Here is a 14,774-nt window from a genome sequence, read left to right on the forward strand (position 1 = left end):
ACATTTTTTACAGGAAAGAACACAATTAGAACAAAAAAAAACACTGTCCATTTTAGAGCAAAGTGATCAAAGTGGTCATAGTGTTGCTAAACTGTCGTTATTAGGGTTGTGCCAGTTTGTTTAAGAACCTAATAGTTGAAGGGAAGTAGCGGTTCTTGAACCTGGTGGTGTGGGACTTCAGACTTCTTTACCTCCTGCCTGATGGTAGGTGCAAGGAGATGGCATGGCCCAGTTGGTAGGGGTCTTCGATGATGGATGTTGCCTTCTTGAGGCAGCGCCTTCTGTAGATGCTACCGATGGTGGGGAGGGATGTACCAGTGATGTATTGGGCTGAGTCCACTACTTTCCACAGGTGCTGCCTGACAGCTGGGTATTTCCAGTACTTTCTGATTTCATTTCAGATTTCCAGCCTCTGCAGTGTTTTGATTTTCATTTTCTCTTTTAGTTGTTTGCCCATGAGATTATTGATCCTCCTCCAGTGGTCTGCATTCATTTCGAGAGGACTAGAACATAAAAGCAAGGATGTACTGCTGAAGCTTTCTCAGGCATTAGTCAGACCACATTTAGAATATTGTGAGCAATTTCGGGCCCTGTATCTGAGGAAGAATGTGTTGACCCTGGAGAGGGTCCAGAGAAGGTTCACAAGAATGATTCCAGGAATGAAAGGCTTAACATTTGAGGAGCATTTGATGGGTCTGGACTTGTTCTTGATGGAGTTCAGAAGGATGAGGGGGATCTCATTGAAACCTACTGCATACTGAAAGGCCTGGATAGAGTGGACATGGAGAGGATGTTTCCATTGGTAGGAGAGTCTAGAATCTGAGGGCAAAGCCTCAGAATAGAGGGACGTGCCCTTTAAAACTGAGATGAGGAGGAATTTCTTCAGCCAGAGGGTGGTGAACCTGTGGAATTCGTTGCCACAGAAGGCTGTGGAGGCCAAGTCATTGGGTGTATTTAAGGCAGAGATTGATAGGTTTTTGATTGGTAAAGGGGTTAAGAATTGCAGGGAGAAGATGGGAGAATGGGGTTGAAAAATAAATCAGCCATGATTGAATGGTGCAGCAGACTCAATGGCCCAATTTTGCTCCTATATCTTATGGATCACCAGGCTGATTCCTGAGATGGTAGGTATATTGTATGAGGAGAGATTGTGTTGTCTAGATTTTACTGAAACATACAAAGTTATGACAGGGCTTGATAAACTGAATGTGTGGAGGATGTTTCCCCTGACTGTGATGTCTCGATCCAGGAGGATACAGAGTAAGATATTTAAGACCGAGATGTAGAGAAATTTCTTCAATTCGGGTTGGTGAACCTCTGGAATATTTTAACATCAGCTGACACTGAATATATTTAAGAAGACAAATGATAGATTTTTTAGACAAACAACTCATCAAAAGTAATGAGGAGAGATCGGGAATGTGGTATTGAGTTAGAGGAGCTGCCATGATCTTGATGAACAGTAGAACAGACTTGTTGGGCCAAATGGCCTACTCCTGCTCCTATTTTGCTTTGTTTCTATGTTTCTGCATGGAGCAATTCAGCCAATTTATTCTGTCCTTTTTGGCAGCTCCATTAAATGTCCCCTTAACCTCTAATTTGAGGAAAATAACCTGGACGCTAAGCAACTGAGATCCCCTCAGAGAGTAGCTTTTTTTTGTGTGCTCGTTAAACATTTGTGAAGTAGCAGTTGCTCCTTTAGGTAGTTGAGGTCCTGAGACAACCAGATGAAAAGCTTTTGTTCACATTCTGGTACTTCCCTTAATCTGAAGTTTATATTCATGCACGTGATCTAAATGTTACCTCTTTGGTTGCTTTTCTGTGAAAACTGAAATGGCCACTAAAAGACAAAAATGTGCCTTGTAAAATCCCCTAAAATGCATCTTCTAATGATCATCTTCCATTTTGTCCAGGGATTTTCGAGAATTTGCAAATGGTACAGTCTGCATGGAATGCGATGAGCAGTGTGAAAAGATGGAGGAGGATGTGGTCACGTGTCACGGAACGGTAAGGAGCCCCTTTCAGTCTTTGTGATCCCAATGATAGCCTACCGCAGGTGCTCACTGCAGCAGGGCTTTGGCCATTGCAAAATGTGAGGCTCTCCTTTATATGTACGGGTACCGCTGCGATAACAGAATCACAGCCTATGTTTTACAAATACCCAGGCATTTTATTTACATTATTTGGACTGATTAGCCTATTCTCCTATTCCGTACCTCTTTCTCCTACAACCTCTTCTACTCTAATCTTCTTCTTGAAAGCTGATGTGATTTCTCCTCTAATCATGAATTCTTCAACTCCAGACTTTTCCTCCCATACTCTAGCTGGTGAACTACTGCAAATGCTGATTAACCTTCAGATGAAGGGGTGCTTTACAGCATTCAAAACAGACCTTTCATCAGCCTTAATTTTTGATGTCTTGTTGTGTTACATGGGATTTACTGGGACTACATTAATAAACCACAGTCAAAAAACGATTTGTCGTGTCTCTGCAATCTAACAAGTCTGTGGCCCAAATACTTCCTTGGTCTGTAGGTAACCAAGAGTTGATACATTTACTCCACCGAAGTTTCAAAGGTAATAAAGCTTAACCATAATTCCTGCAGGACTTTGAATCTTGTGATTTCCACTGACTTACAGCTATCAACTGTGACTGACAGGCTGCATGCAGGGAGAAAGTTTCCCCTGCCTGAGGAGTCTAGAAGCAGGAGTTACAGTCTCAGGTGAAGGGGCATTCCATTCAGGACAGGGATGTGGAGGAAATCCTTTGGAATTTGCGACTCTGGAGGGCTGGGGAGGCTCAGACTCAAAGCAGAGGTTGAAGGATTTTTGGAATTGAGGATAAGGGAAGAGTGCAGGAAAGTGGCATTGAGGCAGAAGGTTAGGCATGCTCGTGACGAAGGGTGGGGCAGGCTGGAAGGCCTACTCCTGCTGTTCAATCTTATGTTCTTATCATACGTAAGCTAAAGATGAATTCTTGATCTCTCAATCTACCTCACCGTGACCCTTGCACCTTATTGTCTATCTGTACTGCACTCTCTCTGTAACCATATAGAATCATAAAGTAATGGGTGGGAAGTTCAAGGGAGATGTCAGAGGGAGGTTTTTCACCTAGAGAGTGGTTGGTGCATGGAATGTGCTGCCTGGGGTGGTGGTGGAGGCTGATACGTTGGTCAAGTTCAAGAGGTTGTTAGATAAGCATATGGAGGAATTTAAGATAGAGGAATATGTGGGAGGAAGGGGGTTAGATAGTCTTAGGTGTGGTTTGAAGGGCAGCACAACATGGTGGGCCGAAGGGCCTGTATTGTGCGGTATTGTACTATGGTTCTATAACACTATATTCTGTTTTTCTTTTTACTACCTTGACGTACTTAGAGTATGTATGGCATGATCTGTCTGGATGGCACACAAAAACAAAGCTTTCCAGTGCATTTGACAATAATAAACTAATTACTCTCACTTATGTTCTTACCACAAACTCCGAGCACTGAAGATGTAGGTCATTCATTTCTTTGAAAGTTCAAGGTTTACAAAAGGGGATCCCGCCAATGAACATCATTTCATTTGCTTCTATTTTGAGTGAGCTTCAGGTAGACCATCCAAAGGACTTTCATTTAATCACCTGTAATCTGTTATGCAGCTAATGTAGCTACACTGTCCACTTTCAAATCTTTACAATGAAAAGCAATGCAATTGGCTAATGGACCTGTAGACTTTAAGAAGCAATATATTATGAGCCTATGAACAATGGCTTAGCCACTAAGCAAAGATCCTGACTCACACATAATTAATTGCTCATTAACTATATGCTATGATTGATGTTAATAAAACATATTCTCTGACAAATGATAGTAGGTCAGGCAAGGGTAAGTGGTTGAGTAAATACATCGGTAAGATGTATCACAGGATTAAATACAACCCATATGAATTAGTGGAAGAAGTGCCATTACTGGCAAGCAAAGCAAGTTGACATCAATTAGAAATTACTTGGTGATTATCCTCTCAATCTACGATGTTTGACTTTTTTAAAGAAGGAAATGCTTTAAATCTGATAGTAGTGCTGCTAATTTGTCTCCTTTAAACAGTGGAAAGCATGAATAGTGCCTGGTGCTGAAGGCTTCAGTGCCTTAAGAATATTACCTATTGTGATGCTCTGGACTCTTCTGCAGATATTAAACATCAGCAAACCTGCTGATCTCACTAATACAGCCTAAAGAGTTAATGAGGCATACACACCACTGAAAGAGTAGAAGCAAGTTTATGCTTCAGAAGCCGGTGGCCTTGATTTAATTGGATGCAGTCTAAACCCAATTCTAGTTAATAAGTGATTAGATCTCTCCCACAGATATGCTAGCATATTATACATTTCATTAATTATATGTGTATATACGTTGGTGTATTTCACTTTGATTCTTTTCTTTAATATGCTTGGGTTGTTAATTTATAGAATGAAAACAGTGGGGAAAAAGTGAGGATGATGTGTAATTTTACATGATTAATTACAAGTGGATGTACAGAATTCCTTTCAGTGTGAGGTAAATATTCCACTAACATCACAGAAAGGAAGTACCAAAGCAGCATATAAAGGAGAGAGCCCCAGGGTACTGGGTGGGGAGTCATTGAGAGGGCCAGTCAGAATCCCTGTAGACAGAGAGACAGGTCATGATTGGTAGATCTCAGGGACCTTGGTGAAGGGAGTCGGGGCTCTGGGTGTGGGGGGAGTTGGGGCTCAGTTGGGGGAAGTCAGGGCTTGTGGGGGTGGGAGTCAGGCCTCGGGGAGAGTTGGGTTCTGGGTGAGTGGGGGTAATTGGGGATTTGGGTGGGGGGAGAGGAGTTTGGGTGGGGAAGAGTGGGGACTCTGGGTGGGAGAGAGTTTGGCTCTGAGTAGGGGGGGGAGTGTTGGGGATCTGAGTGAGGGGAGAGCTGGGGTTCTGTATGGTGGGGAGTCAGGGTTTGGATGGTGGAGGGAATCAGGGTCTTGGTGGGGGAATGGGGACAGTGAGTAGGGGAGAGTCAAGGTTTGGTTGTGGAAGTCAGGGTTCTGAGTGGGGAAAGTTGTGGTTCTGGATGAGGGAAGGGGGCTCTGGGTGGAGGGAGGGTTAGTCGGGGCTCTGGGTGAGGGGAGTTGGCATTTGGAGGAGTTGGATTCCTGGATGGGGGTAGTTATAGCTCTGAATGTGTGGCAGGGGTGGGTATTTGCTGGCTGTGACACTGTGTGTGGTTTTGATCAGGTGAGGTGGCCCATCCAGAAGACTGGAACACTGTTCTCTTGTAGGACCAAGGCTACTGGTCTGAATGGCTGGCAGAATTTTCCATAGAATAATTCACAGTTTGAGATGAGTATCGGGGGTTTGATGAGAGGATTTGATGCCAAAAAGTATAAGAAGTAGGTGCAGGAGGGGACCATCAGCTCTCATGCCTGCTCCACCAATCAGTGCGGTCATGGCAAGTCTTTTGCCTCGACACCACCTTCCTGCACCAACCCCACACTGCTCGGGTCACTTAAACCCAAACATCTATTGAGCTCCATCATGAATGTACTGAGCATCCACAGCCCCCCTATGAGGAGATTTTTAAGGTTCCCTCCATCTCCTATCTCTCTCCTAGATGTCTGACAGGCCTGTTTTGAGACTGGGACACCCCAGCCAAGGGAAGCAGATTCCTCATGTCCACCTTGCCAAGCCTAGAAAGAATGTTATTTGTTGCAATCAGATCACATTTTCTTCTACCAAACTCCAGAGAATGTAGGCCCAGTCTGCTTATTTTTCTCCTCATACAGTCAACTCACCATCCTTGGAATCAATCTGCCAAGCTGCACTGCATTCTTTCAATGATAAGTAAATCCTTACTTGGGCAGACAGACCAGACCTGTGCACAATATTCCAGTGTGGTCTCACCCATGCCAATACAATTGGAGCAAGGCATCTCTAATCTTGCACTGAAACTCCCATGCACACTGCCACTAATTGCTTGCTGTACTTGATGTTACCTTTCAATGATGTGTTCACAGGCACCCTGGTCCATCAACACCTTTCAAACTTTCACCATTTAAAAATATCCTCCCTTTCTATTTTTTTCTCCCACAGCAGATGAGCTCACAGAAAAAAATAGAAAGGGAGGATATTTGCTGATATAAACTAGTATGGGTGGGTTGTGAATGAGGTGCAGGAGCTTTCTGCACCTTACTCACAACCCACACTAGTTTATATCAGCAAACTTTGATATCCTCAATCCTTGCCAGTACGTTCTGCACACATTTTGATTAATAATCTCTTGTGTGACACCTAATCAGAGGACAACTGAAAGTGCAAAATATACCATATCAACTGGTTCGCCCTTAGCTATCCCGCCACTTCAAAACAAAACTGTTTTTCCAAAATGATTTCCATTTTATAAATCCATTGATTCAAAGTCCAAGTCCAAGTCAAAGTTGAGTTTATTGTCATTGCACAAGTACATGTATGCACAGGTGCAATGAAAAAACTTACTTGCAGCAGCATCATAGGCACATAGCATCATATAAGCAGCATTCACATGAAAAGCATAAATTAAATGTAAATTATACAGAATTTTTACAAGAAAGCACAATTAGGATAAAAAAATACAATGTCCATTGCAGTGCAAAGTGGTCATAGTGTTGCTATATTGAGTGAGTGATTAGGGTTGTGCAGGTTAGTTCAACAGCCAAATGGTTGAAGGGAAGTAGCTGTTCTTGAACCTGGTGGTGTGGGACTTCAGGCTTCTGTACCTCCTGCTGTGAGAAGATGGCATAGCCTGGTAGGGGTCTTTGATGATTTGATTATTCTGGTCAATCCTGTTATTATTTTCTCCGTACTATTTCCTTAATAATAGAATACAGCATTTTTCCTACTATTGATGTCAGGCCTTGAGCATAGAACATAGAACAGTGCAGTACAGGAACAGGCCCTTTGGCCCATGATGTCTGTACCGAGCATGATGCCAAATTAAACTAACCCCTTCTGCCTGCACATGATCCATATCACTCCATTCCCTGCATATTCATGTGCCTGTCTAAAAGCCTCTTAAATGCCACTCTCGTATCTGCTTCCACCACTGTCACTGGCAGTGTGTTCTAGGCACCCATCACTCTCTGGTTAAAAAAACTTGCCTCGCACATCCCATTTAAATTTTCCGTCTCTCACCTTAAAGCTTTGCCCTCTAGTTTGGTTCACCATTTTTTCTCTCCCTCTTTTCTTAAATGGTAGGATTACATTTTGTGCCTTCCAATCTGCAGAACCTGTTTCAGAATCTACAGAACTTTGCAGATGACAACCAGCCCCTCCATTGGCCACCCTCTCAAAACCCCAGAGTGCAGGTTCTGGCAATTTATCACCTTTTTCTCCCATTAATTTCTCCACATCCATTTTTTGTTTGCTCATGCTGATTTCTTTGAACCCCACATTCACTTAGAACCTCCATTATTTCTGGGAGGCTTTCTGTGTCTTCTATGAGGGCATACACAAAAGCTTTAATTTCTTTTCCCTTTGACACATCGGTGAAGCTCTAACAGTCTAGTTTTCCTATTTCCTGCATGCTTACTCTTGAGTTCTACTTTCCTGTTCCTTATCAGTACCTTGACCCCTTTTGCTGAATTCTGTAATTTGCCCAGTGCTCAGCCTTAATCCTTGTTTTGGCATTTTTCCTTTATCTAATACTGTCTCTAGTTTGATCATGCTGCAACACTTTACTTTTTTTTGTCTGTATTATTCCCTTCTAAATGCAACTTGACAGGAAGCCATCTAGAACTTATCCCCACAGTAGCCTTGGCCTCACCAATATCTGTCCCTCCGCCACCTTCTCTGTAACTTAAAACTAACTTGTTTTTCTCTCTTTCTCAGTTCTGAAGAAGTTTCTGGGACTAGAAATCTGTTTCTCCTTCCATAAATGTTTCTACAGAACATTATATCTGTTTCTCCTTCAATAGATGCTGCCTGACGTACTGGATACTTCCAGCACTTTCTCTGTTTATTTCAGATTTCCAGCATCTGCACTTTTTTGACTTTCATTTAATTTGATAGCCTCAGATGGACTACTTTGCTTGTTGTTTTTCCCTTCAAGAGATATACATTCTTGTAATCTACATACTAATTCCTGAAATGTTAGTTATTGTTTCTTTACCGTCATATGTTTCCCAATCTGCCATAGCCCACTCTCGCCTTTGTAGCTTGTTTCATTCAGACTAGTTTCACGTTGAAAGGCACCACATAAAAGAATACCACATGAGGAAAGAGTTCACGGCATCAGAAGTGATACATTAACACAGGTAGAGGAAGGGCTTACCAACAGAAAACAGTCGGGATCAAAGGCCCATTACAGATTGGCAAGCTATAACTAGTAGAGTGTCACATGGATCATCAATGCTGTGGCCTCAACTGTCAACAAACTGTGTTAATGGCTTGCCAAATTTGCTGATGACACAGGGTGGGAAAGTGATGAGGACGTAAAGTGCCTGCAAAGGGATAGAGATCGGTTAAGTATGTGAAATACAGAAATCTAGCATGCAGGAACAGCAAGCAATTAGGAAGGCAAATGGAATCTTGGCCTTTATTACCGAGGGAATGGGCTAAGTTGGTAAATGAGTTTATCACTGTCACATGTACCGAGGCACAGTGAAAAACTTTGTTTCGCATGTCATTCATACAGATCATTTCATCACATCAGCACATGGAAGTTGTACAAGGGAAAAGCAATAACAGAATGCAGAATATAGTGTTACAGTGACAGAGAAAGTGCAGTGCAGGCAGACAATAAGGTGCAAGGCCACGGTGAGGTAGATTGTGGGGTCCAAGAGTCCATCTTATCATACAATAGGTCTGTTCAGTAGTCTTATAACAGCAGGATAGAAGCTGTCCTTGAGCCTGGTGGTACGTGCTTTCAGGCTTTTGTGTCTCCTGCCCGATGGGAGGTGGGAGAAGAGAGAATATCCGGGGTGGGTGGGGTCTGTGATTATGTTGGCTGCTTTACCAAGAGAGCGAGAAATGTAGACAGAGGGCATGGAGGGGAGTTTGGTTTCTGTGATGTGCTGAGCTGTGTCCACAACCCTCTGCAGTTTCTTGTAGTCTTGAGCAGAGCAGTTGCCATACCAAGCCGTGATGCATCCAGATAGGGTGCTTTCTATAGTGTATCTATAAAAATTGCAGATGTCTTGATACAACTGTGCAGTGCTTGTGAGAACACAGCTGGCGGATTATATATCAGTTTGTATTCCTTATTTAAGGAAGGTTATCCTGACAATAGAGGTAGTTCAGAGGTGGTTCAACTGGTTGATTCCTGGAATGAAGGGGTTGTCCTGAGAGAACAATTTAGCAAGGTGGGCCAGTCTGGAGTCTTGAAGAATGAGAAGTGCTCAGATTTAACTATGTAAGATTCTGAGTGGACTTTCTAGCATGGAAGCTGGGAGGATGTTTCTTCTGGCAGGGAATTGCAAACTATGGGCATAGTCTCAAAATGGGGATGCCTGTTTACGATACAGATGGGGGTAAATGGCTTCTCTTGGAGAGTAGTGAATTGTTGGAACTCTCTACCCCAGAGAGCTGAGGGGTGGAAAATATTCAAAAACAGGAAATACTGAAAGAATTCAGCCAGTCAAGCAACTGAGGATGGGCTCCTGACCCGAAATGTTAGCTGGCTTTTCTGTCCACACATACTGCTTGACTGGCTGAGTTCTTCTAGCATTTCCTGTTTTTTTTGTTTCAGATTCCAACACCTGCAGTTTTATTTGTTTTACATTACTGAATATGTTCAAAGCTTTGGACTGAAGGGGAGTCAAGGATTATGGGGAACAGGCAGGAATATGGAGCCAAGGCCAAGATCAGATCAACCGGGGTAGTATTAAGTGGTGGAGGAGGCTCAAAGGGCCGAGTGGTCTATGCCTACTCCTATTTATTATATTGAGAACCCATTTTCAAGAGTCCTGTGTTCTGTGGGAATAGTTACATTTCCACTGAAAGCTAGGTTTAGTGATAATTTTATTTTCACAAGGCAAAAGGAACAGTCTGCTCTGATCTGTTACTAGTTGACCTTACCGACAGACCGGGAGGGGTGTGTGCAAGAATTTAACTGCACTGCCTTTGGAGCAACACATTAAACCCTAATGTACAAATTCAGGGGCATGTACATCCTTTACATACCTAATAATCATCAGGAAAACCCCCACCCTCCTTGTCTCTATCCCCTGGCACAGCCCAACAGCTGGGGTAACAGCTGGACCCAACAGGGTCTTGCTGTCCCAGGTGCTGGAGCCACTATAAGGTTACTGTCAGGACCATAAGAGAGGCGTGAGAGATTAGCAATGTTTGTAGAAGTTTAGGAAAAGCATCACTGTGGAAGATTACCCAATTTACAGCAGGGCCATTTGTTTAGCTTATAGCAGGGCCATTTATTTACCCTGAGGGTTGACCAGCTGAGGACAGTGTCACTGGGCCTGCAACTTCCCCTTGCAATTTGATGGCCTTTTCTATCTACACAACCAACTCAAAATAGCAGCTCCCCAGGCCAAATGCCATGAGTTTTGCAGTGCAGCCAGTATTGTTATAATGCAATAACATTCATAATGAAATGTTTGACATTGAAATCCAATTATCATCATTAAGGATGGCTTCTGATATAGCAAACTCATTTTCTCCATAACATTTTGATGGGGTAAATAATGTTTCATTATGTTCTTTGGGTTCGGGGGACGGAAATGGACATCATATGCATTAAAAATTTAAGTGGAGAAGACATTAACTTTGTTAACGTTTCAGACAAGAGGGGTCAGGGAGGCACATAAATTGATTAAAGCAATACTGAAATTACAGTGCTTCATAGTCCCCATAACCACTATAATAATTATTTGTGTTTCTAAACTATGAGGCACTTTTTTTAAAAAAAAGTCATTAAGCATTGAGTCTGATCACCCTCTTGTGAGAGGCTCAAAGTCAAAGTCGAGTTTATTGTCATATGCACAACTACATGTAAAAAATACATACAGGCGCAATGAAAAACTTGCAGCAGCATCACAGGCACATAGCATCAGATAAGCAGCATTCACAAGAAAATATAAATTAAACATAAATTATACACAATTTTTACAAGAAAGAACATATTTAGAACAAAAAAATACAAAGTCAATTTAAGTGCAAAGTGATCAAAGGGGTCATATGTTGCTAAACTGTGGTAATTAGGGTTGTGCTGGTTGGTTCAAGAACCTAATAGTTGAAGGAAGTAGCTGTTCTTGAACCTAGTGGTTTGGGACTTCAGACTTCTGTACCTCCTGCCCTATGTTTCAGCTTTTTGAGAGCACATTGTATTAATGCAAGTTGCATTGCTTTGTGACATCATTCACCAACATCATCAAACTTGGGAGAGGGCACCATAATCCTGGCTATTTCACACCTGCAGACTGCATTCAAGAAACAAGAGGACAGCTCCCCACTTCAGTGTGACAAAGCTCATGGGTTAAGGGAAGTGCTTGTACCATGTTCTGCTGGGAGAAGAGGTTGGGTGAAGCTCACAGCAGCAGATGATGATCATGCAGCTGTGAACTTTCCAAACCATTAATAGAGAAAAAGATTTCCCCTGGCTGCTGGAAGGGAGATTGGAACTGGAATCGAGCCCATTCAGAGGAAATATGGCCCCTTGTAAAATATATTACATTTTGCAAATTGGAGTAAGATTTGTCAATAAAATTTGGATTGATTTGTCAGCTCTGGATTCCTCCATCATGCTTGTTTAGAAGAATATTTTTCATGGCAGACTTTTTTTTGCACAAGAAGATCCCACAATTCTGGAACCTGGAAAGGATGTTACCGGGATTGGAGGGCTTGAATTCTAAGAAGAGACTGGATAGGCTGGGACTGTTTTCCCTGGAGTGTCAGAGGCTGAGGAGTGACCTTATAGAGGTTTATAAAACCATGAAGAGCATGGATAGGGTGTACGGTCACAGTCTTTTTCCCAGGGTAGTGTAGTCTAAAAGGACACGGATTTAAGGTGAGAGGGGAAGATTTTAAAAGGGACCTTAGGGGCAAGTTTTCCACGCAGAGGGTGGTGGGTATATGCAATAAGCTGACAGAGGAAATGGTAGAGGAAGGTACAATAGCAACATTTAAAAGGCATTTAGATAGATACAAGGATAGCCAAATCACCAAAACAAGTTGACAATGAAAATCTAAAGAAATGCAGATGATAGAAATCTGAAATAAGAAGAGACAATGCTGGAAATACTCAACAGGTCAGGCAGCGCCTGTGGGAAGAGAAACAGAGTTAATGTTTCAAATCAAAGACTTTTCTGACAAAGGGTCTTATACCTGAAAAATTCACTCTGTTCCTTTTTTCATAGATTGGGAATTCTTGGGACCAATCATCAATCACTGTAGTACCCCATCAATCACTGTTAGTTTGTGAAATATGAATTTGTGCTGAATCTTTTTTGTTGGTTGTCACTCCCTCCTTGACCACACTCTTTCCCTGTGCTGAAGGTCTTAGGGCTTTGATGTTTTACTATAGTGTAGTTGTTCAGTTTATGAATCAGAATGGTGTCTGTCAGTTTTCCAACAGTTCAATCAATGTTTGTTTGCACATCAGGGCCCCGACCACTGCACCAAGTGCTTGCACTACAAGGACGGTCCCAACTGTGTGGAGAAGTGTCCCGATGGTCTTCATGGTGCTAGTGGGTTCATCTTTAAGTATGCTGACTCCAACCGAGAATGCCACCCATGCCATGCCAACTGCACCCAGGGGTAAGTCCAATGGGGTGCTGAGCAGTCACAATCGTGGTGACTTTTGCAACAGTATTGAGCAATGTACCAGAAATGAGCCAATGAGTTTTATGCATTTGTTTCCTTTATGGGAATATGAGGAAGAGAGTATTGGACTGGTTTAACAATAAAGTTAGAGGAAAAGGGTTAATACTCACACTGACCTATTGGGTCAAATCTCCCCTTTGTAAATTTATTATAATTCTACTTTTAACTCACTCAAAAAGGCTGTTATTTTTCCTCCCTTTCAACACTTCCAATTAGTTAAGCAATTCCAGAATTTTGGAAATGACCTTTGCGATATCAGGAAATACAAGTTTGCATTTTCAAACCGGAAATAAAGTGTGAAAAGCTGAGCAGTGGGCAGGGTTGCCAGAGCAGCTGCTCATCTTGCATTTGTAAAATTAAATCAATAAATAATTAAGCGTGTTGCTAATCTTAAGCGTTAATGTCAAGCATCGAGAAATAGTCCATTCTCCCAGTGATTCTAATTACAAATGAGTCGCTTGGGAAATGATATTGAATGTCATTTTACCAGTGGGATCAAAGCAGATTTATGCTTTACCTTGTTTCATAACCTGGAATACACCAGAAAACTATTTTTATTTTATGAAGTGATGACTGAAGTGAAATACCAACTTTGGTTATGATTACAATTTAACTGAAGCGGTTGCTGTTGAAGGATGCTGTGATATTTGTGCCAGCCTGTGTTACAGTTCAATGAGAAAGGACATGGAAAACATGTCCTTCAGGGTACACCATTCCAGCACCTTGGATCAGTGTGATTCACAATGGGGAAGGGGGAGACTTCAATGCACATTATGATTCGGAATGTACTCCCAGAATGGTTCTGGGAGCAGTTCCGTTGTAGCTTTCAAAACAGAATTGGATACATTGAAGTCCAGATAAAGGAGATGCTGGTGGCACTGTGGGGAAAATGCAGGGAGGGAACATGACTATTTGGATTGCTTGTTCAAAGGCCAGGCAGATAAACCCCAAACCCAGGCAGAATCTGAAGCTTAAAAGATCAGTAGAAGTCTCCATGATACCCTCATGCAGAATCAGCCCACCTCACACGCAGCAAGGAATGGCAGTGACCTCCTTCTTAGGCCGACTGTTCCCCCATCCTCCCCACCACAGACTGTGGACTCCGTCTGTTCTCATCCTCCGTTACGGACTGTACCCCTCCATTGCCTCACCAACCCCCACTTCCAGATGCCGTGACCTTTTTAGTCTGTGGCATCTGTCTGACTGTTCACTCCCCATCCTCAAGCAGTGATGCTGCTCACCCCAACCCCACTGCAGTCCCCCACCTCACCCCGGCCCCTCCCATCACACAGGCCCCACCCACCTCTCTCTGGCCCCAAAGACCTCACACTAGTTGCTCCCGCTTTGTACTGGCCCCACCCACCTCTCTCTGGCCACACCCACCTCGCACTGGCCCCTCCCATCACACTGGCCCCCACCCTCCTCTCTCTGGTCTCTCCTACCACACACAACTCACACTGACACACCGTCCTCAATCTGTCCCCATCCACCTTACTCTGGCCCCACCCACTTTGCACAGACTCCACCTACCTCAGAACCTGACCCATTTCACTCCGGCCCTGTTGAAGACAAACTCTGGCAACCACAACTTATCCTGCTGGAGGTGCCGAGGAAGCTGCTCCTACGGAGCCCACCTTCAGTGCAGGTGATGGAGGTACTGCCCGGAGTATAAAAGTGAAAGTCCATCAGGTGAGCATTGACAGTTTTAGCTGTGGGGACTGGGGTTATTGTCCAAGCTGGGATGCCACACACAAAAAACAACTGTTCATGGAATGAAGCTGTTCACACCCAGATCAAATTCAGACTGGATTTTTTTATTGTCACATACCACAGGGTGCAATGAAATTCCTTGTTCACGTGAAGCTCACAGAGTAAACAGTATACATGGTAATAATAAATACAACAATAATTACAATGATGAGCCCAAAACAGCAGAATGGTGCAAAGTATAAGAGTGCAAACTGAAGC

At 43.0% G+C, this 14,774-nt stretch overlaps 1 protein-coding gene across 7 annotated transcripts in view; it reads left to right on the forward strand.

Moving 5' to 3' along the window:
• Positions 1 to 14,774, forward strand: part of LOC127573531 (receptor tyrosine-protein kinase erbB-4-like) — an 843,473-nt gene that overhangs the window by 585,992 nt on the left and 242,707 nt on the right. For all 7 annotated transcript variants that reach the window (XM_052021850.1, XM_052021859.1, XM_052021885.1 and 4 more), the window contains exons 14-15: positions 1,914 to 2,007; positions 12,586 to 12,740. In XM_052021850.1, the coding sequence (XP_051877810.1) occupies positions 1,914 to 2,007; positions 12,586 to 12,740 (249 nt within the window). The remainder of the gene's footprint in view (positions 1 to 1,913; positions 2,008 to 12,585; positions 12,741 to 14,774) is intronic.

This window comes from Pristis pectinata, chromosome 1, assembly GCF_009764475.1.
Source record: "Pristis pectinata isolate sPriPec2 chromosome 1, sPriPec2.1.pri, whole genome shotgun sequence".
Lineage (NCBI taxonomy): Eukaryota > Metazoa > Chordata > Chondrichthyes > Rhinopristiformes > Pristidae > Pristis > Pristis pectinata.